The 27,205-nt window shown below is 38.7% G+C and overlaps 1 protein-coding gene across 2 annotated transcripts in view; it reads right to left on the bottom strand.

Moving 5' to 3' along the window:
* MED13 (mediator complex subunit 13) overlaps nucleotides 1–27,205 on the bottom strand; it is a 127,438-nt gene that overhangs the window by 30,947 nt on the left and 69,286 nt on the right. For both annotated transcript variants that reach the window (XM_030923087.1, XM_030923086.1), the window contains exons 10-17: nucleotides 22,508–22,721; nucleotides 19,916–19,997; nucleotides 15,473–15,594; nucleotides 13,131–13,221; nucleotides 12,784–12,998; nucleotides 12,301–12,497; nucleotides 10,292–11,208; nucleotides 545–706 (exon numbers count right to left, since the gene is read on the bottom strand). In XM_030923087.1, the coding sequence (XP_030778947.1) occupies nucleotides 545–706; nucleotides 10,292–11,208; nucleotides 12,301–12,497; nucleotides 12,784–12,998; nucleotides 13,131–13,221; nucleotides 15,473–15,594; nucleotides 19,916–19,997; nucleotides 22,508–22,721 (2,000 nt within the window). The remainder of the gene's footprint in view (nucleotides 1–544; nucleotides 707–10,291; nucleotides 11,209–12,300; nucleotides 12,498–12,783; nucleotides 12,999–13,130; nucleotides 13,222–15,472; nucleotides 15,595–19,915; nucleotides 19,998–22,507; nucleotides 22,722–27,205) is intronic.

The raw sequence follows: 27,205 nt of genomic DNA on the forward strand, positions 1-27,205 counted from the left end.
ATAATCTTCCACAAATAGTCCAAATATTTGGAATAGTCTTTTCATCACAGCTGACCATAAATCTGCATACCTATTATGAGAATTCATTTTCTACTCTTGTCACAACCAGCAAATTTCTTCTTTGTTGTAATTATTTTTAAATGAAGACCTTAGCTCCTTTTATCACTAGTATAGCCCTCATTCCCCACTCCGCCTCCCTTTTTCATTGAATTTTGTAAAATAATTTATAACAAAAGCATTTTTTTGCCATTAAAAAAAAAAAAACCTTAGCAGTATGTCCCTTTCTTCATGTAAAATCTTGAGGCAAAGTCCCCTATGTGCAAGAACAGATCTAAGAGAAGCCACTCCTTTTGAAGCGGGGTTGGAGAGTTGAATAAGCTGAATGTTTGAAATGGTGGGGAAAAAAGCTAGGATTGGACCACAGTGGCCTTAAGAATATACCACAAATATATTTAAAGAAAATTCATGTGCTTATTCTAGTTGGGCACAGAAATCTGAGAACTGAAATAAAATCAGTCATTATTTATCACTATAAATTACTTACCATAAGAGCCTCGGCCAGCCATTTTATGAAATTGTTGCCAAGTAAGAGGACCCTGAACACCCCAAGGTCTTACTGTTCTTTTTTTCTGAATGGCATCCTGAAGAACTGGCTGAAGAGAGAGGAGCATTCGAAGTATATCCTGTGAGCACTGCATACTCACATCTACAAGCATTTAAAAAAAAAAAGTAATTAAGAATTGCTATTCCCAACACAAATAAAATTTTAAGATAATACAAAACACATATAGGGAAGTTCAGGTCTGCTCTGCATCAAGAAGATTAAACCCTTGCTTGTGCAGAGAACTGTATTAAGTTCTATCAGATGATCTGTAGAAATGGTTCTTCTAGATGCTTACAACCAAGAAGACATACAATAAAAAGCTACTGTAACTTATCTCCATAAAAAGTCATTCATTAGCTGATTAATCAAATTTATAAATTAGTCAAATAAATTTCTTTCTTTTTGCATTTATGGTGGCTGTTTTGGTGCTGTAGGTATTTTACCAGAAAGAAGTCTGCCTCACACTGAAATTACATCCCATAATTAGCACTACTATGGTAAAGTGAATAAAGACTGGTTATAATTATTAAAGTTTAATTTGAAAAAAAAGTAGACTTTGACAATTCTAAAATACAAAAACTATACAGTAACTTGCTCACACTGCTAAAAAGTATATTATCCATAGATATTTTATAAGCTTATACATCTTAAAGATTTATAGATTATCAAATTATGACCTGCATTTCTGACCAACTATCAGAATGGGTATGAAAGGTGCTCCACATAAATGTCAAATGGCTCAAGGAAAAATCACTAAATGATATTGATACAATAAATGTGGCCCCCAGAATGGTCCAGTTGTACCACTCAACCTGTTTGAGCACAGTTATATTAAATCATTCAATTTTAATTTATTACCTTTGCCTAATTTATCGTTATAGGCCCCAATTTCCTATATCTAAAAAGTGTACTGGCTAGGCCCAGTGGCTCACACCTGTAATTCCAGCACTTTGGGAGGCCAATGCAGGTGGACTGTTTGAGGTCAGGAGTTTGAGACCAGCCTGGCCAACACAGTGAAACCCTGTCTCTACCAAAAAATACAAAACTTAGCCAGGCATGGTGATGCATGCCTATAATCCCAGCTACTGGGGAGGCTAAGGCAGGAGAACTGCTTGAACCCAGGAGGCAGGGGTTGCAGTGACCCGAGATCATGGCACTGCACTCCAGCTTGGGTGACAAAGTGAGAGCCCATCTCAAAAAACAAAAACAAAAACAAAAAAAAGTGTACAGAACTAGATAAAACTAAGTTCCAAATACAATACTTAATATGTAATATGCTTAAATAAACTTTTGCATACACAGTAGAATACTATTTAGTAGTTGAAAATGCTAATAGGCTGGGCTTGGGTGGTGGCTCATGCCTGTAATTCCAGCACTTTGGGAGACTGAGGCAGTCAGACTGCTTGAGCTTACGAGTTCATGGGCAGCCTGCTCAACATAGCAAAACCTTGTCTCTACAAAAAGCCAGATATGGTGCCACATGCCTGTGGTTCCAGCTACTCAGGAGAATGAAGTGGGAGGATCACTTGAGCCCATGAGGTCGAGGTTACGGTAAGCCATGATGGCATAACACTGCACTTCAGCCTTGACAACAGAGCGAGACCCCTTCTCCAAAAAAAAAAAAAAAAAAAAAAAAGAAAAGAAAAAAGAAGATCAGAAAAAAATACCTATGAAGTACTATGCTTATTACCTGCATGACAAAATGATCTGTATGCTGACCCCCAGGACACACAGTTTACCTTTTACTTATATAACAAACCTGGCACACGTACCCATGAACCTAAAATAAAAGTTTTAAAAAAGGAGTGATCATGGAGGATAATCAATCAATAGAAATAAACTGAAAATCCAGAAATCAACCCACCTGCTTATGATAAACTGATTTTTGACAAAGGTACCAAGACAACTTAAAGATAACATTTTCCATAGGTGATTCTGGGACAACTAGATATCCACATGCAAAAGAATGAAGTCAGAACCCTTCCATATACTATATACAAAATATTCAGAATGGATCAGAGATCTAAATATAAGAGCTAAAACTAAAAAGTTATTTCAAAAAAGTAATAGGCGTAAATTTTCAAGACCTTGGATTAGGTCCTGACCTAGACATCAAAAGCACAAGCAACAAGAGAAAAAATAAATTGGACTTCATCAAAATTAAAAATGTTTGTGCTTCAAAGAATACCATCAACGAAATAAGATTTCACATCCTATGGAGATACGAAAAAAAGGAAAGTGAAAAGAAGCTGAGTGTGATAGCAGGCCCCTGCAGTCCTAGCTACCTGAGGAGGCTGCAGCGGGAGGATCGCTTGAATCCAAGAGTTTGAGACCAGTCTGGTCAAACTAGCAAGACCCTGTATCTTTAAAAAAAAAAAAGATGAAAAGACAATGCAGAGTATAGGAGAAAATATATGCAAATCACACATGTGGTAAGGGGGCTTGTGTCCTTGTATCCAGGATATATTAAAAAAAACTCTTAGGATTCGATAATAAAAATACATAAAAACCTAATTTTAAAAATGGGCAAAAAATCTGAAAAGTCATTTCTCCAAAGAAGATATACAAATGGACAACAAGCACATGAAACAATGTTCAACATTATTAGTCATTAGGGAAATGCAGATGAAACCACAATGAGATACTACTTCACACAAAGTATCACAATGAGATACTTTGACTATAAGATGACTATAAGAAAAACAACGTGCCAAGTGTAAGTGAAATCCTCATATGTTGCTGGTAGTTATATAAAATGGTGCAGCTGCTATGGAAAACAATCTGGCAGTTCCTCAAAAGATTAAACAGGTCAGGTGTGGTGGTGCATGCTTGTAATCCCAGCTACAGGGAGGCTGAGGCACAAGAATTGCTTGAACCTGGGAGTCGGTTGCAACCTGGTTGCAATGAGCCAAGATTGTGCCCCAATGCACTCCAGCCTGGGATGACAGAGCAAGACTCTTGTCTCAAAACAAAACAAAGGCCAAGTGCAGTGGCTCACACCTGTAATCCCAGCACTTTGGGAGGCCGAGGCAGGTGGGTCACCTGAGGTCAGGAGTTTGAGACCAGCCTGGCCAATATGGTGAAACCCCATCTCTACCAAAAATTCAAAAATTAGTTGGGCGTGGTGGTGGGCACCTGTAATCCCAGTTACTCGGGAAGCTGAGGCAGGAGAATTGCTTGAATCTGGGAGGCAGAGGTTAGAGTGAGCCAAGATTGCGCCACTGCACTCCAGCCTGGGCAACAAGAGTGAGACTCCATCTCAAAAAAAACAAACAAACAAAAAAAAAGATTAAACAATATGACTCAGTGAGTCCACTTAAGAGTAATAAAAACATGTCCATATAAAAACTTGTATACAAATGTTCATGGCAGCATTATTCATAATAGCCAAAAAGTGGGAAAAAACTAAATATCCATCAACTGATGAATGGGTAAATAAAATACAGTATCTTCATACAATGGAATATTATTCGGCAATAAAGTACTAATATGTGCTACAGCATAGGTGAACCTTGAAAACATTATGCAAAGTGAAAAAAGCCAGTCACTGAAGACCATACAGTATATAATGCTATTGATATGAGTATATAATTCTATTGATATGAAATATCCAAAAGCGGTAAATCTAGGTAGACAGAAAGTAGACTAGTGGTTGTCTATAGCTAGGAAAGAAGGTTGAACGGAAAAAGGGAGTGACTGCTAACAGGTAGGGGGTTTAATAAGAAAATGCTCTAAAACCGACTGTGTTGATGACTGCCCAACTCTGCATACTAAAAAGCAGCCAACTGTACATTTTAAATGGGTGAATTGTATGGTATTCTTAATTTTTGTTCAGCAAGTATGTATTTTTTTTTTTTTTTTTTTGAGACGGAGTCTCGCTCTGTCTCCCGGGCTGGAGTGCAGTGGCCGGATCTCAGCTCACTGCAAGCTCTGCCTCCCGGGTTTATGCCATTCTCCTGCCTCAGCCTCCAGAGTAGCTGGGACTACAGGCGCCCGCCACCTCGCCCGGCTAGTTTTTTGTATTTTTTAGTAGAGACGGGGTTTCACCGTGTTAGCCGGGATGGTCTCGATCTCCTGACCTCGTGATCCGCCCGTCTCGGCCTCCCAAAGTGCTGGGATTACAGGCTTGAGCCACCGCGCCCAGCCGTATTTTTTATAATTAGAACAGAGCTTTCTCTATCTTCAACAAAATTAACATTGTCATTAAAATATACAAACTACACTGGCCAGGTGCGGTGGCTCATGCTTGTAACTCCAGCACTTTGGGAGGCCGAGGCGGGTGGATCACGAGGTCAGGAGATCGAGACCAGCCTGGCCAACACGGTGAAACCCCATCTCTACTAAAAATACAAAAAATTAGCTCGGTGTGCGGCGGGCGCCTGTAGTCCCAGCTACTCAAGAGGCTGAGGCAGGAGAATGGCGTGAACCCAGTAGGCACAGCTTGCAGTGAGCCAAGATCACGCCACTGCACTCCAGCCTGGGCTAAACAGAGTGAGACTGCATCTCAAAAACAAAACAAAACAAAACAAAACAAAAAATACATATATATACACAAACTATACTTTGCAGACTTTTAAATTCATTCAAACATATCTTCTTTCAAGATGTTAAAACTAAATAAACAAATCCAAACATCTATTTTAATATCCTGATCTACTGTGTTCATTATTCTAGGTGTTTAGATTACAGACAAAAATCTTTGCCTTTACACAGAACTTTGCAAAGAGTGTTCTTAATGGAGGTAAGAAATAACAATTAATAAATTTTATTATGTTAGAAGGTAATAGTCAACACTATGGAAAGAAAGCAAGATGGAGAACATGAAGAAGGGTTTGCATTTTTATAATGAGAAGATGACATCTGACAAGATTTAAAGAAGACAGAGTTATCCACATAAATATCTGGAAAACGAGTATCCAAGAGGGAGGAAAGATGCCAAGGGCTCTAATGCAGGAGCTTGCCACCATTTCATGATGCTGTAACTTAATCAAAGTATTCTAATATTGCACATTTATGTTTTCCAACATTGTTTTTTGTTGTTGTTGTTTTTTTTTTGAGACAGAGTCTCACTCTGTCACCCAGGCTGGAGTGCAGTGGCGCAATCTCCGCTCACTGCAACCTTCGCCTCCCAGGTTCACACCATTCTCCTGCCCCAGCCTCCCAAGTAGCTGGGACTACAGGTGCCCGCCACCACGCCCAGCTAATTTTTTGTATTTTTAGTAGAGACCGGGTTTCACCATGTTAGCCAGGATGGTCTTGATCTGACCTCGTGATCCACCCGCCTTGGCCTCTCAAAGTGCTGGGATTACAGGCATGAGCCACTGCACCCAGCCCATTATTTGTTTTTAATACTGAAAATTTTTAATTGAAATATAAAGTCTTTTCTTTCTTTCTTTTCTTTTTGGTAGAGATGGGGGTCTTGCTATGTTCCTCAGGCTGGTCTCAAACTCCTGGTCTCAAGCAATACTCCTGCCTCAGCCTCCCAAAATGCTAGGATTACAGGGGTGAGCCATGGGCCCCATTTCTCTCTTTCTTGTACTAAATTATTTTCTTTGGACAAGTTCTTAAGAAGAAATTCATTTTTAAGTCTGCAGCTTTCTGTTTACATCAGTGCTTACTGTTATTCAAAAAACATATACCAGGTAAAGCTCAATGTTTTCCATTATTTTGTAAGTTGGTTTTTAAAAACAAAATAATTATAAAGAGTGCCACTAATCCTCCTGCTGCTGTCATTACCACTACTAACATCTGAGTTCTTACTATGTGAGAAAAACTGCTTTTTTTTTTCAGACCGAGTTTCACTCTTGTCACCCGGGCTGGAGTGCAATGGCAGGATCTCGGGCTCACTGCAACCTCCACCTCATGGGTTCAAGCAATTCTCCTGCCTTAGCCTCCCAAGTAGCTGGGATTACAGGCATGCACCACCACGCCAAGCTAATTTTTGTATTTTAAGTAGAGATGGGGTTTCACCATGTTGGTCAGGCTGGTCTTGAACTCCTGCGTGGCTCATGCCTGTAATCCCTGCACTTTGAGGCGGGGCCAAGGTGGGTGGATCAACTACTCTGTTTTATATGTACTATTTCATTTGATTATCTCAATACCCTGTAAAGTAAATCTATTATTGACCCTATTTTAAGAAATCAAGGCACAGAAAGGTTAACTAACTTGGCCCAAGGTAGCAGGCAGTATTTAGTGCTAGAGTCATGTTTCAAACCCAAGCAGTCTGAGTCCACAGCCTATGATCTTAACTACTCTATATGGTTTAAAATAATCTTTCCTTTTTTTTTTTGAATACCTATGACATTTATTTGTATCTTTCCCTTTTTAAATTTGGTCCCTGGGAATGAATAATTGGATAAATGCTGATACTATGTCATATACATGAACTTAATCACTGGTCCACGTGTTGTTCTCTTACATTTCAAAAATTTTCTTTAATAATAAAATGAACAACTGTAATCTCACTGCCTAGGAACTAGAACATTACCAAAAATGATCTTATTAAATGTTTCTCCCTATCCTATCTCTTGGTCATTTTTCGATATGTGTGAAATTTCAAGAATTAACCAATATCCTCAATTTTATGTGTATGTAAAATAATACACTCAGTTGTGCTTGTTTCAAAACTTTATCAACGGTAATACATTAAAGAGGTATTTTTAACGGGTATCTGACTATATGTAATCTTCTGGGACTTGTTCCCTCTTCCTCTCCTCAACAGCATCATTAAGATTCATATTTGTTATATATAACTGTATTCATTTTCAGAAGCCATATAACATTCCATCTGTACTATCATTATTACTCAACCTTCTGCATTACATGCCCATTTTTTTCTTTTTGAGACAAGAGTCTCATTCTGTCAAATAGGCTGGAGTGCAGTGGTACAATCATGGTTCACTGAATTCTCCATCTCCTACGTTCAAGCTATACTCCCACCTCAGCCTCCCAAGTAGCTGAGACTACAGGTGCATGCTACCACACCCAGCTAACTTTTGTATTTTTAGTCGAGATGGGTCTGCCATGTTCACCAGGCTGGTCTTGAACTCCTGGGCTTTTAAATTAAAAAAAAAATTCCTTTCTATAGGATCACTCCCAATGCACCTTTAACAAAATAATAATAAACCTCTGTTTTAACCCTATTATGCAATTTCTCTGCTATTTACAGCAAAAGTCCCCAGCAAATTGTCTAAGTTTGCTTCTCATCCTGTTCTTTTGTGAACCCATTCTAATCAGGTTGATTGAAACTGCCTATCAAGGTGACCACTAACTTCTATGTGGTCACATCCAATAACCTGTCTCAGTTTTCACCTTAATGTATCATAGTATTTGATAGAGATGATCACTCTCTTCTAAATATTCCCGGGCTGGGCACGGTGGCTCACGCCTGTAATCCCAGCACTTTGGGAGGCTGAGGCAGGTGGACTGCCTGAGCTCAGGAGTTCGAGACCAGTCTGGGCAACACAGTGAAACCTCGTCTCTACTGAAATACAAAAAATTAACTGGGTGTGGTGGCAGGCACCTGTAGTCCCAGCTACTTGGGAGGCTGAGGCAGGAGGATTACTTGAACCCGGGAGGTGGAGGTTGCAGTGAGCCGAGATCGTACCACACTGCACTCCAGGCTGGTCACAGAGCGAGACTCTGTCTCAAAACAAACAAAAATTCCCTAATCTTGATTTCTAGGATACCATGCTCTCTTGGTTTTCCTCCAACCTCCTTCTCAATTTTCTTTCCTGGCACCTCTTCTCCCTCCCCACCTCTAAATGTCAGCTCCATCCTTGTACTACTCTATCTACAATTACTCTATAGGTTATTTCATCCAGATCCACAGCTTTTCATGATGATAACTCACACACAAAATTTTTCAATCTCCGGACCCAATCATTCCTCTGAATTTAAACATACTATCTCCAAATGTGTATCTGATTTACTCCCCAGTGTTTCCCTCCTCTGTAGTTAGTACCATCATTCACCCAATTGCTCAAGCTATTATCGATGCCTCATCTTTTCTTACATGTCTATCGGCAAATCCTGTAGGTACTATTTTCCAAATATACCTAAAACCTATTACTTACATCTCGCTTGCCTCCTATCTTGTCTAAGCTACCATCATCTTTCACCTAAGCTTCTGAAACTGCCTTCCAACTGATTTATCCTGCTTCTATTCTCACTTTCACTACTGCCAACCCCCAAGGCTATTTTCCACACAATAGCAACAGAGAGTCTTGCTCTGTTGCCCAGGCTGGAGTGCAGTGGCATTATCTCAACTCACCACAACCTCCGCCTCCCAGGTTCAAGCAACTCCTCTGCCTCGGCCACCTGAGCAGCTGGGACCACAGGCACACCCCACCACACTGGCTAATTTTTGTATTTTTAGTAGAGATGGGGTTTCACCATATTGGGCAGGCTGGTCTCGAACTCCTGACCTCATGATCTGCCCACTTCAGTCTCCCAAAGTGCTGGGATAAGAGACGTGAGCCACCGCGCCCGGCCATTTTTTTTTTTTTTTTTTTTTTTTTTAGATGGGAATTTCACTCTTGTTGCCCAGGCTGGAGTGCAATAGCGCAATCTTGGCTCACTGCAACTTCCGCCTCCCAGGTTCAAGTACTTCTCCTGCCTCAGCCTCCCAAGTAGCTGGGATTACACGTGCCCGCCACCAAGCCCAGCTAATTTTATATTTTCAGTAAAGATAGGATTTCACTATGTTGGTCAGGCTGGTCTCGAACTCCTGACCTCAGGTGATCCGCCTCCCTCGGCCTCCCAAAGTGCTGGGATTACAGGCATGAGCCACTGTGCCAGGCTGAGAAATCTCTTAAAAAACAATCAAAATAAAGATCATGTTACTCCCCTTGTCAAAACTGTTCAATAGGTTCCCATCACATTTAGTACAAACCACAAAGGCCTTACATGGTGTATAAGACTCTAAATGATGCTGGTGAATGGCTACCTCTTAAATTTCATCTCCTTCCAGTCTCCCTATCACCCAAAGCATTCCAGCAACATCAGTCACCTTAATGTTCCTCAAACTCGTAAAAGCAAAATACTCCCTCAGGGTGTTTGCGCTGCCTGAAACACTCTTTCCTCATCTAACTACATAGCTCATATTCTACTTTATGTAGGAGTTTGCCCAAATGCTATCTCCTCAGTATCTTATCTGACCATACATCTAAAATAGTACATACGTGTCTTTTATCTACTCTTTTACTCTGCTTTTTCTCCAAATTACTTCTTACTATTATAAGCTTTTTTGTTTATTTCCTATTTTCTCCACTAAATTATAGATTCAAAAAGGGCAAAGAATATGTGTGCTTTGTTCAACAGTGAACCTAGGCTAACACCTGGCACATATAAGGTGCCCAGTAAATACTTAATGAGCGAAAGAATGTTGAATAAAGCAGACCATTAGCAATGTTATGCTAATATATACAATGTGCCTTTCATATTCCTACATAAGTATATAATTACAGATTTATAATAACCATACTTTTATTGGTGAAATTAAACTAAACTGCTAAGAAATTCACCCTTTAAAAACATCATCCTTAAAAGAGTTTTAAGTCCAACTTTAAATGTCTTTATTTGCTACACGGGTAATTGCCTTTATTACTTTTTCCTAAGAATGAAAAGCAAAGTCATACAACTAAAGTGAAATAAGCAAACAAAAAAGTATTTTATTAGCATACTTACCATTTCTTTTGGACCAGGGGTATAAGCATGAACTTTTCACAAGTGCTTCATCAACTTTTCCTCCTGACATGTTATCCATGAATTGACGCCCATGTTCTAATGCAAGGTAGCAGTCATTGCAACAGTCACGCTCTTCAACACGTACCCAATTGCTAATTACACCACTTTTAGAAAAAGGATCTTGGTCTGCTGCTCCAAAGGGTGAAAATAAATTAGTGCACTGATCTTGTAGCAATAATATCAAATCATCAGATAATTTTTCAGATTCCTTTAGTCCTCCATTAACATGTTCAGCAGAGGTACCCCTGAGAGCTTCAAAACGTTTTTCTGCTTCTTTGCCACAGTCTGTATTGCGTCCTATGATATCTAGTTCATCTTCAAGAAATAATCCTGAACTGTTTCCAAATTTTCTATTCATGATAGCACTGAAGCCACAGGTACACCTATACTGTGCTTCCTGCGTTGGATCTGGAATGTAAACTCCAACATCGGCACCCTTGATATTCATGTTGCAGACACAGATGCAACAACTATCAAAGTTACAGTCTTTAAACAAATTCATAACTGATTCTGAAAGGATGAGGTTTACATAAAGACTGTGTGCTTCAGGGATGGAAGGGACAGTTGCAGGTTCAACAGAATTAAGGGGTCTGCATGTAGATGGGGTAGAAGCTGGTGAATACAAGTCTGAATTTTCGTATTTGACTGAACCTTGAGCACTAGCAGGTCCACCAGCTCCACGAGGAGTTCGAGGAGTCCTTGGAGTCCTTGGAGTTGGAAACCGAGGGGTGGATGGAGAAGGAAGAATTCCTGCTCCGCTGTTACTAGGAGGTGCACTGCTAGGAGGCATCCCAAAAGAAGTATGAGTTTGAGGTGTATAAGCAGGGCCATATTCTTGATCCATATTACTTCCATCACTATCATCACCAGGTAAAAGAAAATCAAATACATATATAAAGGAACATATTAGTAACATGAAATACAACTAAAAACGTCCCAAATGTTTTTCAATTACATAGAAAATTATGAAAGGACAAGTATTGCAAGAATTACAAGAACAGTCAATTTTTATTTCTGGTTAACATATCTACTCTAAGTGACTGTTGTGGACTAAAGATCAATCAACAAGTTCAAAAATCATTAATAAGTACTGTATACACTAATGCACACCTAGACATCCATATTTACTATCTATAAATTTTGTTTACTAGAAATACGTATATTTCCTTGATTCTAAGATGCTACTGACTGTAAAAGAAAAATGATTTTAAAAAAATGATTTTAGAGATGCTCATGTGTAAAAAGGGAAAAATGGTAATTTTAAGATGCTACCACTTACAAGACATCTCAAATTCAGATTTCTCTCAGCCTTGAGTTGAAACGGACAAAGTCAGAGATGTTAAAATGTGACACGTGTGGAAAATATGGCAAATGTAAAAATGGAAGCAATTTAAAATTGCAGCCCAAAAGAAAAGGTGCTTCTGAATACAAATCCAGCATAATAGTCTTAGGTTTCCTAATAGTTTAACCATACCCAATTAGCCTTTTTTTTTTTTTTTTTTTTTTTTTTTTGAGACGAAGTCTCACTCTGTTGCCCAGGCTGGAGTGCACTGGTGCAATCTCAGCTCCCTGCAACGTGTGCCTCCCTCTAACGTGTGCCTCCTAGGTTCAAGCCATTCTTGTGCCTCAGTCTCCCAAGTAGCTGAGACTACAGGCACACCACCACGCTTGGCTAATTTTTGTATTTTTAGTAGAGACGAGGTTTTCCATGTTGGTCAGGCTCATCTCAAACTCCTGACCTCAAGGGATATGCCTGCCTTGGCCTCCCAAAGTGTTGGAATTACAGGTGTGAGCCACTGCTCCCAGCCAATCACTATAATTGATTAACCAGAAATAATTTTTAGAATTTTCAAAAACCAATTTTCTTTTTCCGGCATACCAAGTAAATCTATGAAAAAAATTAAAGCTGTATAAGCATTCATATACTATTATAACAACATAAATCATACCCCTCTTTGATGAATGGCATTGCAGACCCTGAAGAAAGCAATTCCAATTTTCCAACAGTCCAACTCTGACGGTAAATACACTCTTCTGGCAATTTGATAGGGGGCAGATATTGGCTTGGTAGAGTTTTTAGAGGTGCAAACATGGAACATCCCACTAGAATTTGACAATTTTCAGGCTTATAGACATAAGAAAAATCCTACAATATAAAGATGGTAGGTTTTCAGTATCTTATCTTCTGGGGGGGAAAATAAACAAAAACCTCAAACAGGCTCTGGACCTTTTTTCCCTTCTTTAAACAGAATAAAATGTAAATACAATTCTATTATTTTCTTAAATGCATTCTTAATAGTGACACAACAATTCAGTCCTCAACTTAGCTACAAAACTGCAACCACTATGAAATAATTTTTAACTATAGCAATAAACTAATCCTATAAGAAAATACAGGAAGTGAATTATTTTTCTAGAAAAAACATACTTACTTTAATTTCAGAAGGTTTGGGACTACAGAGTCCCTCATCAACCTCAATTTTGAACTGTGCTCCTATACTAGAACTATTTCCTTCTAGAACAGTTCCTCCAGGTGTTGTATCCATACTACCATATTCTTTATTATTCATATTCATTGGGGAAAATCCCATAATATGTTGCTCCAATGATGGTGGTGTAGGATACATTTTATGAAGATCTGCAGTGCCTATATTTAATAAAAACATACATTTTAACATGACTAAAAATAGGTGAATCTGTGTTTAAAACAAAGGGAGTGGGGAGCTTTGTTGAGATTAAGTTTGCAAATTTATCACGAGCACAGATGAGGGAAGCTTACTTATGCAAGATAACGGGTCCAGATTTCCTGTCTTTGATTCCTTGCAGCTGGCTTTATCATCTGATCCATTCGCTGATTTTTTAGATCCAGGCTATTTAAAAAAAGCATATTTATCTAAAATTTTACATCCAATGTGATCTCAAAATAGTAATCATTCAGATATAACTTAACAGTAAAGCCCATTCATTAAAAGTAATATTTTGAATCTGTGATACAGCCAAATACATACTAGTGTTGAAAGACATAATACATTTCTTAGATCATCACTGACTTCATACTTATTTATTTGGTAATATTTATTTGGTAAGCCTCCAAATTAAAAAGAAAAAGTTCTTCCAATGAAAATGACCAATACTTTCAAAATATACAGAAGTAAGGTTAACCTTAACTTAAAACCAAAAATAAGAGGCCGGACGTGGTAGCTTACACCTGTAATACCAGCACTTTGGGAGGCTGAGGCAGGCAGATGAAAAAATTTGAGGCCAGGAGTTCGAGACCAGCCTGGTCAACATGGTGAAACCTCACCTCTACTAAAAATACAAAAAATTAGCCGGGCCTGGTGGGGCATGCCTGTAATTCCAGTTACTCGGGAGGCTGAGGCACAAGAATTGCAGGAGGCTGAGGCAGAAGAATTGCTTGAGCCTGGGAGGCAGAGGTTGCAGTGAGCCGGGATTGCACTACTGCACTCCAGCATGGGCAACAGAGCAAGAGCCTGTCTTAAAATAAATAAAAATAAGAAAACTTGCAATAAGAAGTAGTAATTAACATTAGAAATGCTTTTTGGTAAAAGATACTTGCAAAGCATTTGTCTCCTTAAGTTGAATATATTAAAGTTTTGTATATAATTAATCACCCACCTATCAAAATTCTTATACTTTTACCTTGTTTTAATAGTCTCCTTACTCCTGCAAAAATACTGTTAAAAGGTAAAACTAAGTACAAACTTCAGAAGATCTAATGACAAAGCAATAGGGTTCTTAATTTTCATACATTGAACAAACAAGTTTTACTATCTCCAAGCTCTTACCAATGTTTTCAGAGCTAACATTAGTTCCATGTCTTCTGTTAGACAGTTTGTGATAAATATTAATAAGTAGACCACGTTCTGACTACTACCTTTTTATCTCAGAGAACCACAGCTGATACAGAAATGGTAGTAGGGAGAACGTATGAATGTGCCAAAGCATTCAAGGATATATTGCCTAGTAAAGGGTACCCTAAAATGTACTACATTATGGGATATACAGTAAAAGTTTATGTACCTGCAGCATATGTATGTATATGTACACACACACATATACACATATAGACATATATGTTGAGAGAGGACTAAACGCATATTATACAGTAAAAGAAAGACCAAATGAGGCCGGGCGCGGTGGCTCAAGCCTGTAATCCCAGCACTTTGGGAGGCCGAGACGGGCGGATCACGAGGTCAGGAGATCGAGGCCATCCTGGCTAACATGGTGAAACCCCGTCTCTACTAAAAAATACAAAAAACTAGCCGGGCGAGGTGGCGGGCGCCTGTAGTCCCAGCTACTCGGGAGGCTGAGGCAGGAGAATGGCATAAACCCAGGAGGCAGAGCTTGCAGTGAGCTGAGATCCGGCCACTGCACTCCAGCCTGGGTGACAGAACGAGACTCCGTCTCCAAAAAAAAAAAAAAAGAAAGACCAAATGTACCATAGAAGTTTCCAAGCTACCTTTATGCAGATGAAAAGGAATTCCCTTTTATGATAATGCAGCACCCAACTCATTAATTTGACAGAGACTTGACATTCTAAGGAATCTCATTTTAAGCTTTAATTTCTTTTATATTCACTTTTTTCTGCAAATGGGTGTTAAACATTAAATATTATTTTTTCCTCTTTGTTATATCATGTATCTGTCTTATAATAATAGCTGTGATGCAAAACAAATTCAAAAGAACCGGTATTCCTTAATAAATTGACAAAGTAAATAATGTCAATTATTTATGTGTTCTCTGAATGAGTAAATTCCAGGGTCATTTCTCAAACTGCAGAATCAAATAGGAAAATAATTCTGCTTCCTAAAACTGCAAAATAGAACATATGGCAGAGCTCAAATTAAGGTTAATCATGTGTCCTCCTAATGTAAAAACAAAATGAGAAACAAAACCCTCAAAGTTTATAGGTGACATTATGGCAAGACTACTCAAACATGAGATTTAAAAAAGAAATCAATGAATGAGATTTTACTATAAAATATTTCCTATTGTTCAGGGCTAAAACATAGTATTGAACTCACAAATCACTTCTAAAAAATAAAAATAAATAAAATCAAGGAAAACAAACTATAATCCGTTCATTAATGAGATACTCACTGTTAGTTCATCTTCATCAGAATTGAAGAGATTATCAAGGTCGGTAAAAGAGACAGCCAGGTCTGAGTCATAAATCAAACTTGTTGATGGAGGACGGGCATGACTAGCAGGGCGAGGAGCATCTACAAAAGTCAATCAGAAAAATAAAATTAAAACTGCTACTACTACACCTATAATCCCAGCACTTTGGGAGGCCAAGAAGCGTGGATCACGAGGTCAGGAGTTCAGGACCAGCCTGGCCAAGATGGTGAAACCCCCATCTCTACTAAAAATACAAAAATTAGCCGAGTGTGATGGTAGGCACATGTAATCCCAGCTACTCGGGAGGCTGAGGCAGAGAATTGCTTGAACCCGGGAGGCGAAGGTTGCAGTGAGCTGAGATCAAGCCACTGTACTCCAGACTGGGAGACAGAGCGAGACTCCGTCTTTTAAAAAAAAAAAAAAAAAAAAAAAACTGCTACTACTGACCACATAAGTACTATTCTGTTTAAATCAGACATATAACTTTAAGGTCATAAGGGGATTATGCAACAAGAAATTGTACTTTACTGTTTAAAGTCTAGAAAGTGTTTTTATAGAAAAAAAGTTATAAATAAATGGTTATATCTTTCCCAGGAAGCTCACTATAAGGTCAGGTAATCCATAAAATAGCTAAGTAAGCTAATAATTAATGCATGAAACAAAAATATAAATGCCATTAGAAAAACAGAATTAAATACACACACATATTTGTAATTTTTTTTTTTTTTTGAGACGGGGTCTCGCTCTGTCACCACCAGGCTAGAATGCAGTGGTGCAACCACACCTCGCTGCAGCCTTGACCTCTCGGGCTCAAGGAATCCTCCCACCCCAGTAGCTGGGACTACAGCAACGTGACCCTATGCCCAGTTAATTTTTTTTTTTCCTCGAGTTGGGGTTTCGCCATGTTGCCCAGACTGGTCTTGAGCTCCTGGGCTCAAGCAATCCACCTGCCTCTGTTTCCCAAAGTGGTAGGATTACAGGTGTGACCATCTCACCTGGCCTATATTTTTCTATCTTTCTGAAATGTAAAGGAAGAACAGAACAATGATTAAGAGCTGCCTCTTGGGCCAGACAGACTTTAATCTGAAGCCCAGCTCCACCACTAACAGTATGACCCTCGACAAATTACTTAATGTCTCTGTGCCTCAACACCAAAAATTAAATGTAATAGAATGTCAGTAATATGCTTTGCCCAGTGCTAGGGAATATCCCAGGATAGGTAAGTAGGCCAAATAACCCAATTTGTTTCTGAGTTGTTTTTTTTTTTTTTTAATGTATGTATTGTGAAATGACTAAATCAAGCTACTGAACGTATTCATTACCTCATATACAGGTACTTTTTTTTTTTATGGTGAGAACACTTAAAATCTACTCTGAATTTTCAAATGTAGTATCTATTATTAAGTGTAGTAACCACAATTTACAATAGATCTCTTGAACTTATTCCTCCCAACTGAAATTTTGTGTCCTCTGGCCATCTACCATTCTCCCACCTCCCGTCTCTGGTAATCACCACTTTACTTTCTACTTCCATGAATCCAACTTTTTTTTTCTTTTTTTTAGACAGTCTCACTCTGTCGCCCATGCTGGAGTGCAATGGCGCGATCTCGGCCCACTGCAACCTGTCTCCCGGATTCAAGCGATTTTCCTCCCTCAGCCTCCTGAGTAGCTGGGACTACAGGCATGTGCCACCACACCCGGCTAATTTTTTGTATTTTTAGTACAGACAGGGTTTCACCGTGTTAGCCAGGATGGTCTCGATCTCCTGACCTCGCGATCCGCCCGTCTCGGCCTCCCAAAGTGCTGGGATTACAGGCTTAAGCCACCGCACCTGGCCGCTGAAAGTACATTTTAAGTATTCTCACCACATACACATACAAAAGGTAAATATGTAAGGTAATGCATATGTTAAATAGCTTGATTTGCCCATTCCACTTATATATATATACACACACATATACACACACACACATATATATAAAATAATAATTCCAAGTGTTTGTTCACTGAAGACTTGACAGTACCTTGAAGCTTATAGTTGTGAGGTTATAATAGGAGACTAACAATTCTCCTCATATCAGTCCCCACTGTTTAAATTATAACTGAAAAAATGATTTAGAAGAAGATAAACTATAATTGTGTTGTGACACAGAATATGAGTAAAATGTTTTAAAAAAAGTAAATATATATATTTTGGCATACTATGTATATATATACACACACACACACACCCCGCCCCAAAACATCATGTTGTATACCATAAATATATGCAATTTTTACTTGTCAATTAAAAAAAATTACTTTAAAAGTTAAATGGGTTTTGTAAATGATTTACTATACTAGGTCTCTCTATTCCATTCACAAGGAGTTTAAGTCAGACACATTCAAAGTGGAGTCTTCACCACTGTATTCCCAACACCCAAACAGTACCAACATATAACAGGTGTTAACTAAATATTTGTTAATTAGTGGCCTCAGAACAGCTCTCTTGTGTGTGTGGGAAGAAAATGACAACACAATTCCAGCAAAGTTTAATTTAGAAATTGTGGTTTTAGATCTGAAGGACTGTAGGCAATGACCTTATCTCCTCATTTTACAGGTGAAAACTTTAAAACATTTTACTCATATTTATTCTATGTCACAACACAATCATAGTGGAGCTTATTCTAAATCATTTTTCAATTTTTATTTATTTATTGAGACAGAGTCTCGCTCTGTCACCCAGGCAGCAGTGCAGTGGCACAATCTCCGCTCACTGCAACCTCTGCCTCTCGGGTTCAAAAGATTCTCCTGCCTAATCCTCCCAGTAGCTGGGATTACAGGCACCCGGCACCACACATGACTTATTTTTGTGTTTTTATTTTATTATTATTATTTTTTTATTTTTTGAGACGGAGTCTCGCTCTGTCGCCCAGACTGGAGTGCAGTGGCCGGATCTCAGCTCACTGCAAGCTCCGCCTCCTGGGTTCCCGCCATTCTCCTGCCTCAGCCTCCTGAGTAGCTGGGACTACAGGCGCCCGCCACCTCGCCCAGCTAGTTTTTTTTGTATTTTTTTAGTAGAGACGGGGTTTCACCGTGTTAGCCAGGATGGTCTCGATCTCCTGACCTGGTGATTCGCCCGTCTCGGCCTCCCAAAGTGCTGGGATTACAGGCTTGAGCCACCGCGCCCGGCCTATTTTTATGTTTTTAGTAGAGACGGGGTTTCACCACGTTGGCCAGGCTGGTCTCGAACTCCTGACTTCAGGTGATCCACCTGTCTCGGCCTTACAGGTGTAAGCCATTGCACCCAGCCCATCTTGGCTCACCACAACCTCCACCTCCTGGGTTCATGAGATTCTCCTGCCTCAGCCTCCCAAGTAGCTGGGACTACAGGCATGCATCACCATGCCCGGCTAATTTTTGTTTGTTTGTTGGAGACAGAGTCTCGCTCTCTTGACAGGCTGGAGTGCAGTGACATGATCTCAGCATACTGCAACCTCTGCCTCCCAGGTTTGAGCATTCTCCTGCCTCAGCCTCCCAAGTAGCTGGGACTACAGGCGTGTGCCTCCATGTCCAGCTAATTTTTGTATTTTTTCAGTAAAGACGGGGTTTCACCATGTTGGCCAGGATGGTCTCGATTTCTTGACCTCATGATCTGCCCACCACGGCCTCCTAAAGTGCTGAGATTACAGGCGTGAGCCACTGCACCCTGCCTAATTTTTGTTATTTTTTAGTAGGGATGGTGTTTCACTATGTTGGACAGGCTGGTCTCAAACTCCTGACCTCAAGTGATCCACCCACCTTGGCCTCCCAAAGTGCTGGGATTACGGGCATAAGCCACCATGCCCGGATCCATTTTTCAATAGTTTAAACAATGGAGACAGGTATGAAGAGAACTGATAGTCTTCTAATTGTAACCCCCATAGCTATAGGCTTGAAAGCACTGTCTTCAGAGAGCAAACACTTGGAGTTATGATGATGAAACACTCTACTGTCAACCAACTGGACATCTGTATCTTTCTCCTATTTTTTTCAAGTGTGTTTTTCCTGGATAGTATAACTATAGCCTTGGCATAGTATAACAATGGCCTTTCTCAATCACTTTCCAGTCAATATGTGCCTTCATTCTTTTACCTCCTTTCACATAATTCCCAGTAGAAGGGTGTGAGAAATCTATTACATAAAACTGAGTTTTTAATGGAAAACTATTTTTATATGTAAAAACAGGAAAGAGGTTGCAACAATTCAAAACGCAAATTCTATCACCTGAACTTGCTTCTTCCAATAAAAGATAACCAATAAATCCATCATTTAAGAAAGATTCCTTTTTACGAAACATAATGAATTATACAAAAAGGAATATTAGAAGTCCAACAAATATCAGATCAGTCTGTAGTAACAATCCTGGAAAGCAATATTTTGATTAGGAAATAAAGGTTTTACCTTGCTTGATAGAGGGACTAAATAATGACATAGCATCTTCTTCATGTGATAACACTGTTACACTAGATGTCCCATCTTCTACCTGCAAACAAATATTGCATGTTAGGCTGAAATATATAATTTACCAACAATAAAATCTACCAATTATTGAGGAGCTATGTGTCAGGCATCCAGCTAAGTGTTTAACATAATCACTGATTCTTATAGCTAACAAGTAAGTAGTATGCTTATTATTTTTTTTTTTTTGAGATGGATTCTCGCTCTATCACCAGGCTGGAGTACAGTGGCGTGATCTCGGCTCACTGTAACCTCTGCCTCCTAGGTTCAAGCGACTCTCCTGCCTTAGCTTCCCGAGCAGCTAGGACTACAGACACATGCCACCACGCCCAGCTAATTTTTGTATTTTTAGTAGAGACGAGGTTTCACCACATTGGCCAGGATGGTCTCGATCTCTTGACTCTGTGATCCGCCCACCTCAGCCTCCCAAAGTGCTGGGATTATAGGTGTAAGTCACCATGCCTGGCCTGTAGTATGTTTATTTTATAGATAAAAAAGTAAAGACTCTAATGTGCCCCAGAAAATATGGCTGGTAAGTAGTGAGAGCTGAAATTTTATCCTAAATCTGTCAAATTCCAAAGTCCATGTTCTTTTTTTTTTTTTTTTTTTTTGAGACAGAGTCTCACTCTGTCGCCGAGGCTGGAGTGCAGTGGCATAATCTTGGCTTGCTGCAATCTACCCCTCCTGGGTTCAAGAGATTCTCCCGCCTCAGCCTCCAAAGTAGCTGGGATTACAGGCATTTGCACCACCACACCTGGCTAATTTTTGTATTTTTAGTAGAGACGGGGTTTCACCATGTTGGCCAGGCTGATCTCGTTCTCCTGAACTCAGGTGATCCGCCCACCTCGGCCTCCAAAAGTGCTGGGATTATAGGCATGAGACACCACTGTGCCCGGCCAGTTCATGTTCTTTCTATTACACCTGCAGCCTTCCCAGCTACCACTACTCTCATACTTCTAAAAAGACAAAATTTCAAGTATCTGGCATATAGTAGGGCTAAGTAAAACTATATGAAACTAATTCTTTGTATTAAACGTATTACTGGGGGCTGGGCACGGTGGCTCATGCCTGTAATCCCAACGCTTTGGGAGGCCGAAGCGGGCAGATCACTTGAGGTCAGGAATTGAAGACCAGGCTGATGAACATGGAGAAACCCCATCTCTACTAAAAATACACAAAATTAGCCGGGCGTGGTGGTGCACAGCCTGTAATCTCAGCTACTAGGGAGGCTGAGGCAGGAGAATCACCTGAACCAGGGAGCCGAAGGTTGCAGTGAGTGGAGATCACACCATTGCACTCCAGCCTGGGCAACAAGAGTAAAACTCTGTCTCAAAAAAAAAAAAAAAAAAAAAAACCCACACGTATTATTGGACCCTTTTCACAACTTTACAGATTTCAGTTTTTTGTTTTTGTTTTTTTTTTTTTGAGACGGAGTATTGCTCTGTCACCAGGCGAAAGCCCAGTGGCATGATCTCGGCTCACTGCAACCTCTGCCCCCTGGGTTCAAGTGAATTCTCCTGCCTCAGCCTCCCAAGTAGCTGGGATTACAGGCGCCTGCCATCGCACTCAGCTAATTTTTGTATTTTTAGTAGAGACAGGGTTTCACCATCTTGGCCAGGCTGCTCTCGAACTCCAGACCTAGTGATCCACCCACCTCAGCCTCCCAAAGTGCTGGATTACAAGCATGGGCCACTGTCCTGGCCAATTTTCGTATTTTGTATTTAAGACATAATTTTTGTTTAGCAAAGTTATCTTACTCTTAACAAATTCTCATATATACTATATACTTGCACTTCATTTTTACTTTTAGGTGCACTGTAAGTTCCTGAATCACATATTCAAAAATAGCACATTATTTTTTAAACTCAGTGATGTATATTCTATTTTATTTTTGAAAACTGGTAATTCATTTACAACATATTTTAAAACCACTGTCAAAATAGCCTACCTAAATGTCCTGATTTCAATGATGGCAAAATTTAATATACCCTTTATCCAACCCAGAAACTTTTAAACAACAAAATACGTTCATTATCGGAGATCAGCTATAATTGGTACCATGTGCTTGATTTACCCATTCAAAAAAATACATTTTTCTTTTTTTTCTTTCTGAGACGGGAGTCTCGCTCTCTCACCCAGGCTGGAGTGCAGTGGCCTGATCTCGGCTCACTGCAACCTCTGCCTCCTGGGTTCAAATGATTCTCCTGCCTCAGCCTCCTGAATAGCTGGGATTATAGGCGCACACCACCATACTCACCTACTTTTTGTATTTTTATTAGAGACAGGGTTTCACTATGTTGGCCAGGCTGGTCTCGAACTCCTGTCCTCACGTGATCCGCCTGCCTCGGCCTCCCAAAGTGCTGGGATTACAGGCATGAGCCACCACACCCGGCCAAAAATACGTTTTTCTAAATAAATGATTACTCTTTCTATTCTAAGACAAAAGAAGTGAAATAATTGTGGTACTAAGAGTGTTACTATATGCAGTGCTACAAAATCAACAGTGACCTTTTGGTGTACTGTGATTCCTCTTACCTTGTGTTTTTTTCCAGCTTCTCTCTCACTATTTTGTCTATCTTTTTTATCAGGAAAAAGGAATTCCTCATCTCCTTCAACAAACGCATATGGATCAATTTTAGGTTCTTGTTCTGCATCAGATGCTATTGCTGAAAGATACTGGTTTTTAATTTGATATTGCTGCACTAATTCATCAGAAATTTTTAAAGGTTTCTTACATTGCACCATTAACCTGCATAAAAAAATTAAAAAAATTAATTATCCACATAAGCATTAAAAATTTCCAAAATGACATAAGTATCATAAGGTTTTTAGAACTACTTAAAAATTATCTAACCTGCAATCCCTTATTTCACAAATGAGGAGGCATGAAAATATTAAATAATTTATTGAAGTCTAAAATTGAGCCATAGAGAAATGGGGCCAAAATCCAAGTTTCCTAACTACATGATCTTTCCACCAAAATACGTTGTCTTTAGGTAATTCACGGTTCTTAACTCCTCAAGCACACTATTTTGTCCAAATCCATTCCCTGAAAGGGGCTCTTAAATCTAAACTGCTCCAGGACAGTAACTCAAAGTGGGGGCTTTATAAAAGTGAGGTAAGATACTTTTAAACAATGTATACAAGGAAAGTGATTATGTATTTTTTTTTACTGCCATGAGTACTTTAAGTTTTAAATTTTTGAAGGACTGATTTGTGTTTCATGAAAATAGCATTATTACTATTAATTGTGGCAAGATGTTTCACAATGGAAAGTGAAGTTTCAGTGCAAGTATCAGTTATTTTCTAATCACATTGGCACATGAATTTTTAAGCTATTAGTCTTCTGCTTCAACACAGCGACTGAAAAACTGCTTCTCTTTATTCTCCTAAAATAACCAATAAAATGACAGGAGATGACAGAATAAAAGAGAAGACAACAATGAAGTTGGAAAGATTAGCTAGTGGAAACTGACAGACCACAGAAAGCTGAAATCTAAGGATAAAAGAGGGACACCACAACAAGAAGCAAGCTGATCTATACCAAAGAACCCTGGAAAGTATCAGGACTTTTTTCTCTCTGAAGACCCAACTGCTCAGTGAGTGTGAACACAGAATCATTAGCTTCTGGTTTGCATAAGACACGTTTAGACTCTCAAATTCCTATTCTCTCGGGTATACGAAGCTAAGGTTCTCAACCTGTCATAAGAGTAGCTAGCAGCCAAGCTTGTAGTCAGATCATATCCAGAATCTTGCAATGACTATTTCACTCTGAGAAAAAAACCAAAGTCTTTATATCATCCTATGAAAACTTCCCATAATCTTGTTCTTCTCCTCTCTAACTTCATCTTTTACTATTCTAGTCCTCTCTTATACTGCTTCCAAGGCCTTCCTTTATGTTCCTCAATGGGTCCCAGACCCATTCCTGGCTATTTCTTTTATTGGGAACATTCTCCTTCCAAATATCTGCATAGCCAACTCACTTCCTTCAAGTCTTTGTTTAAATGTCATCTCTCTATGAGACCACAACTACCTTATTGAAAATAGCAATATGCCCATGCCCATTTGCCTCAATAATAATCCCCCTTACCCTGCTCTATTTTCCTGCATAGCAGTTATCTTTTAACATATTACATAATTTATTAAGTTCATAGTTGACTGTCACACTAGAACATAAAAACTCCACAAAGACAGGGGTCTTACCTTTGTTCACTAATTTAGCACAGATGCCTAGAGTACCTGGTACATAATAGGTGTCAATACTTGCTAATGAATAAATGAAATCTAAAAATCAGACTGAGATGTTTTTGCACTAGTACTACTAAAATACAGTATCTTGTACTCTGAAATAAACAATTTTTACACACTAGAAGGTACCAATGCCACTACTTATCTACTCTGAGTACTAAGACAAAAATTGTAAGATATGTAAGGCCTGGGAGCAATGAAGGTATCTGCAGATTGTACATTCTTTGAGTGACAGAGAAATCACACCTCATTCATCTATTCACTAATGCCTAGCACTAGCAGCACTTGATCGCTTACAAACTAAGGGCAAAGCAGGCCATCAAAACAAAAACTGATTTCTAAACATGCTATCAAATGCTCAAATATATATCATTATTATTCCAAATATGCCCCAGATTTATCCCAAAAACTAAAATCCCAAGTATACAAAAACTTTCTTCTGTGGGAACATAATGTTAGCACACTGTCATTGGGGGTATGTTTTATAATTAATCACCAGAATAGTTCTGTTGTATAAACAGATGAGTATCAAGTGTAGTTTTTTACCTCACCACATTAGACTCTAAATAACCATTAGCTGAATTGTCTACCAAATTTCACTAATGCAAATCTTTTCAAAATAGTAATTTTAGCTACTTTGATACGTACTTTTCTTATTTAACACTTAATATTTTAAGATAAGAAGCAAAGGGTATTATCCCTTACTTTGATGTGGAAATTATGTAAAATCAAGGGCTTTGCCAAGGTCACACAGTGGCAAAGTCAGAGACGAAAAGATTTTAAGTATTCATATTCAAATAACTATTCTTAGGGAAGAAAGTATAAGAAATCTCCCTTCCCCCAGCCTGAAAGACACTACTGCTCTCTGTAGAGACAAATAAAACAACTCTGTGTTTCATATTAAGTTGTCCTCTGGCATAAGTATAAAAACCTTCACACTGTTTATATAAGTAGTTGCTAGACTACTGTGCAGTAACATTATTAAAAAAACCAATTCTACTGCACAGGGCTCTATTAAAATAAAAATGAGTAAACCAAATGCATTACCTAAATATGACTTTTTGTTATTTTATTGAATCATTCTCACAGACATTAGGATGTGCAAAGAATTTAAATGTAGTCAATTTCAAGAGGATCAAGACACAATAAATTTTAAAATATAAATCATTTACATTATACATTCTATATTTAAAGCTGATAAAAAATAGAATTAAAAATTGTTACTTTTAAGAGATGCCAGATAAAAAACTCTAATTACCATACTGTCAACATCAATTATATAGTACACATACACTTTTAGAATACGAATAACCTTTCCTTTCCTCAAACGAACTTTCACATACAGCCAAATAGTTAACTACAGACACAGTTTCAATTAGACATAAAGCTAAATACAGACAAACTGCAAAAAGATCAGGTACAGCCATGAACAGCAAGTGTTGCAAGGCCCAAAGCAAATTTAAATTATATTATTCATTAATTCATCTCCTTCCTTTTACTATGACAATAACATACTATCCTGAAATGTACTCATATATAATTTAACATAGCTTATGGTAGCATATGCTGTTATGCCTTTATTCAATAAAAATTCTTCCAGATGAGGTATGACAGTTTTTAAGGATTGACAATTATAGAAGCAGATAAGCTATAGATGGAAAGTTAAGAAACAAACGAATGCAATAATGTCAAAATCTCCCCACCGCTTTTTTTCTTTTTTTTTGTTTTGAGACAAGGTTTTCTTGCTCTGTCACCCAGGCTGGAGTGCAGTGGCACAGTCTCAGCTCACTGCAACCTCCACCTCCGGAACTCAAAGTATCCTCCCTCTTCGGCCTCCTGAGTAGCTGGGACTACAGGCATGTACCACCACACTTGGCTAGTTTTTTATGTTTTGTAGAGACAGGATCTCACTATATTGCCCAGGTTGGTCTTGAACTCCTGGGCTCAAGTGATCCTCCCATTTTTGCCTCCCAAAGTGTTGGGATTACAGGTGTGAGCTACTGTGCCCAAACTAAAATCTCCCACTTTTTAAATGGTACTTTTTTCTATTACCATCTCCTATATTCAGAATCAATCCTTAAACTGAGTCAAGGTCACTGTCAAAGGAAAGCTTTATTGCATTAAAATAAAACAGGAAATATAGAAGACTTATTAAAAGATTTAGGGTACAATAAAATCAAAACAGGTTTATTTCATCACAGGCTTCCTTCTGTGAATCAAAGTCATTCAGAACTACCTTTTAGAGATCAAATAATGCATTCTATAACTATATACATACAAATCTGGTATATCACTAATACAACATTGGAGTTAATTCTATTGATGAACATCATGGTATATCCTGATATACTTTGGCCACAGAATAAAACATGTAAAGAACTATGCTCAAACACAGTTCTTTCTTTGCTCAGGGTTTAGACAGGTTTCCCTATAAATCAGAATAACGGACTAAACCACCACAAATTCTTCTAAAACTAAGTGCTAAACCCATGAAAAAAGATATAATGTTTCTTGCCAGAAATTTTGCTGTCTTTAAAATTTATACGGTTCTTAGCCTCTATTCTGAAACACATACTATCATTAATTAATAGAGAAACTAAAAAGAATTAGAAACAAAAAAAGATATTTGCCACATGTATCTTATATATGGGTTATGCTGTGTTCCATTCCAATCTCTCCTTCCCCACAAGTAAATTCTAACAAATTAGAGGAATTTTACTTTTAAAAACATAGTCAATGAAAAGTTAAACATAAAACTTCTACACATGAAAGTCTAAGAATAAAAAAGGTACTTAGAAATGATCAATTCTATAACTCTATAGTAGTTAGGTAGCCATCACCACCTAAAACTGCTGATCAGAAAAATCAAGAGGGCCGGGTGCAGTGGCTCACATCTGTAATCCCAGCGCTTTGGGAGGCCAAGGTAGTAGCATCACGGGAGACCAGGAGTTCAAGACCAGCCTGGACAACATAGCGAAATCCTGT

This window comes from Rhinopithecus roxellana, chromosome 19, assembly GCF_007565055.1.
Source record: "Rhinopithecus roxellana isolate Shanxi Qingling chromosome 19, ASM756505v1, whole genome shotgun sequence".
In the NCBI taxonomy this organism is placed as follows: Eukaryota; Metazoa; Chordata; class Mammalia; order Primates; family Cercopithecidae; genus Rhinopithecus; species Rhinopithecus roxellana.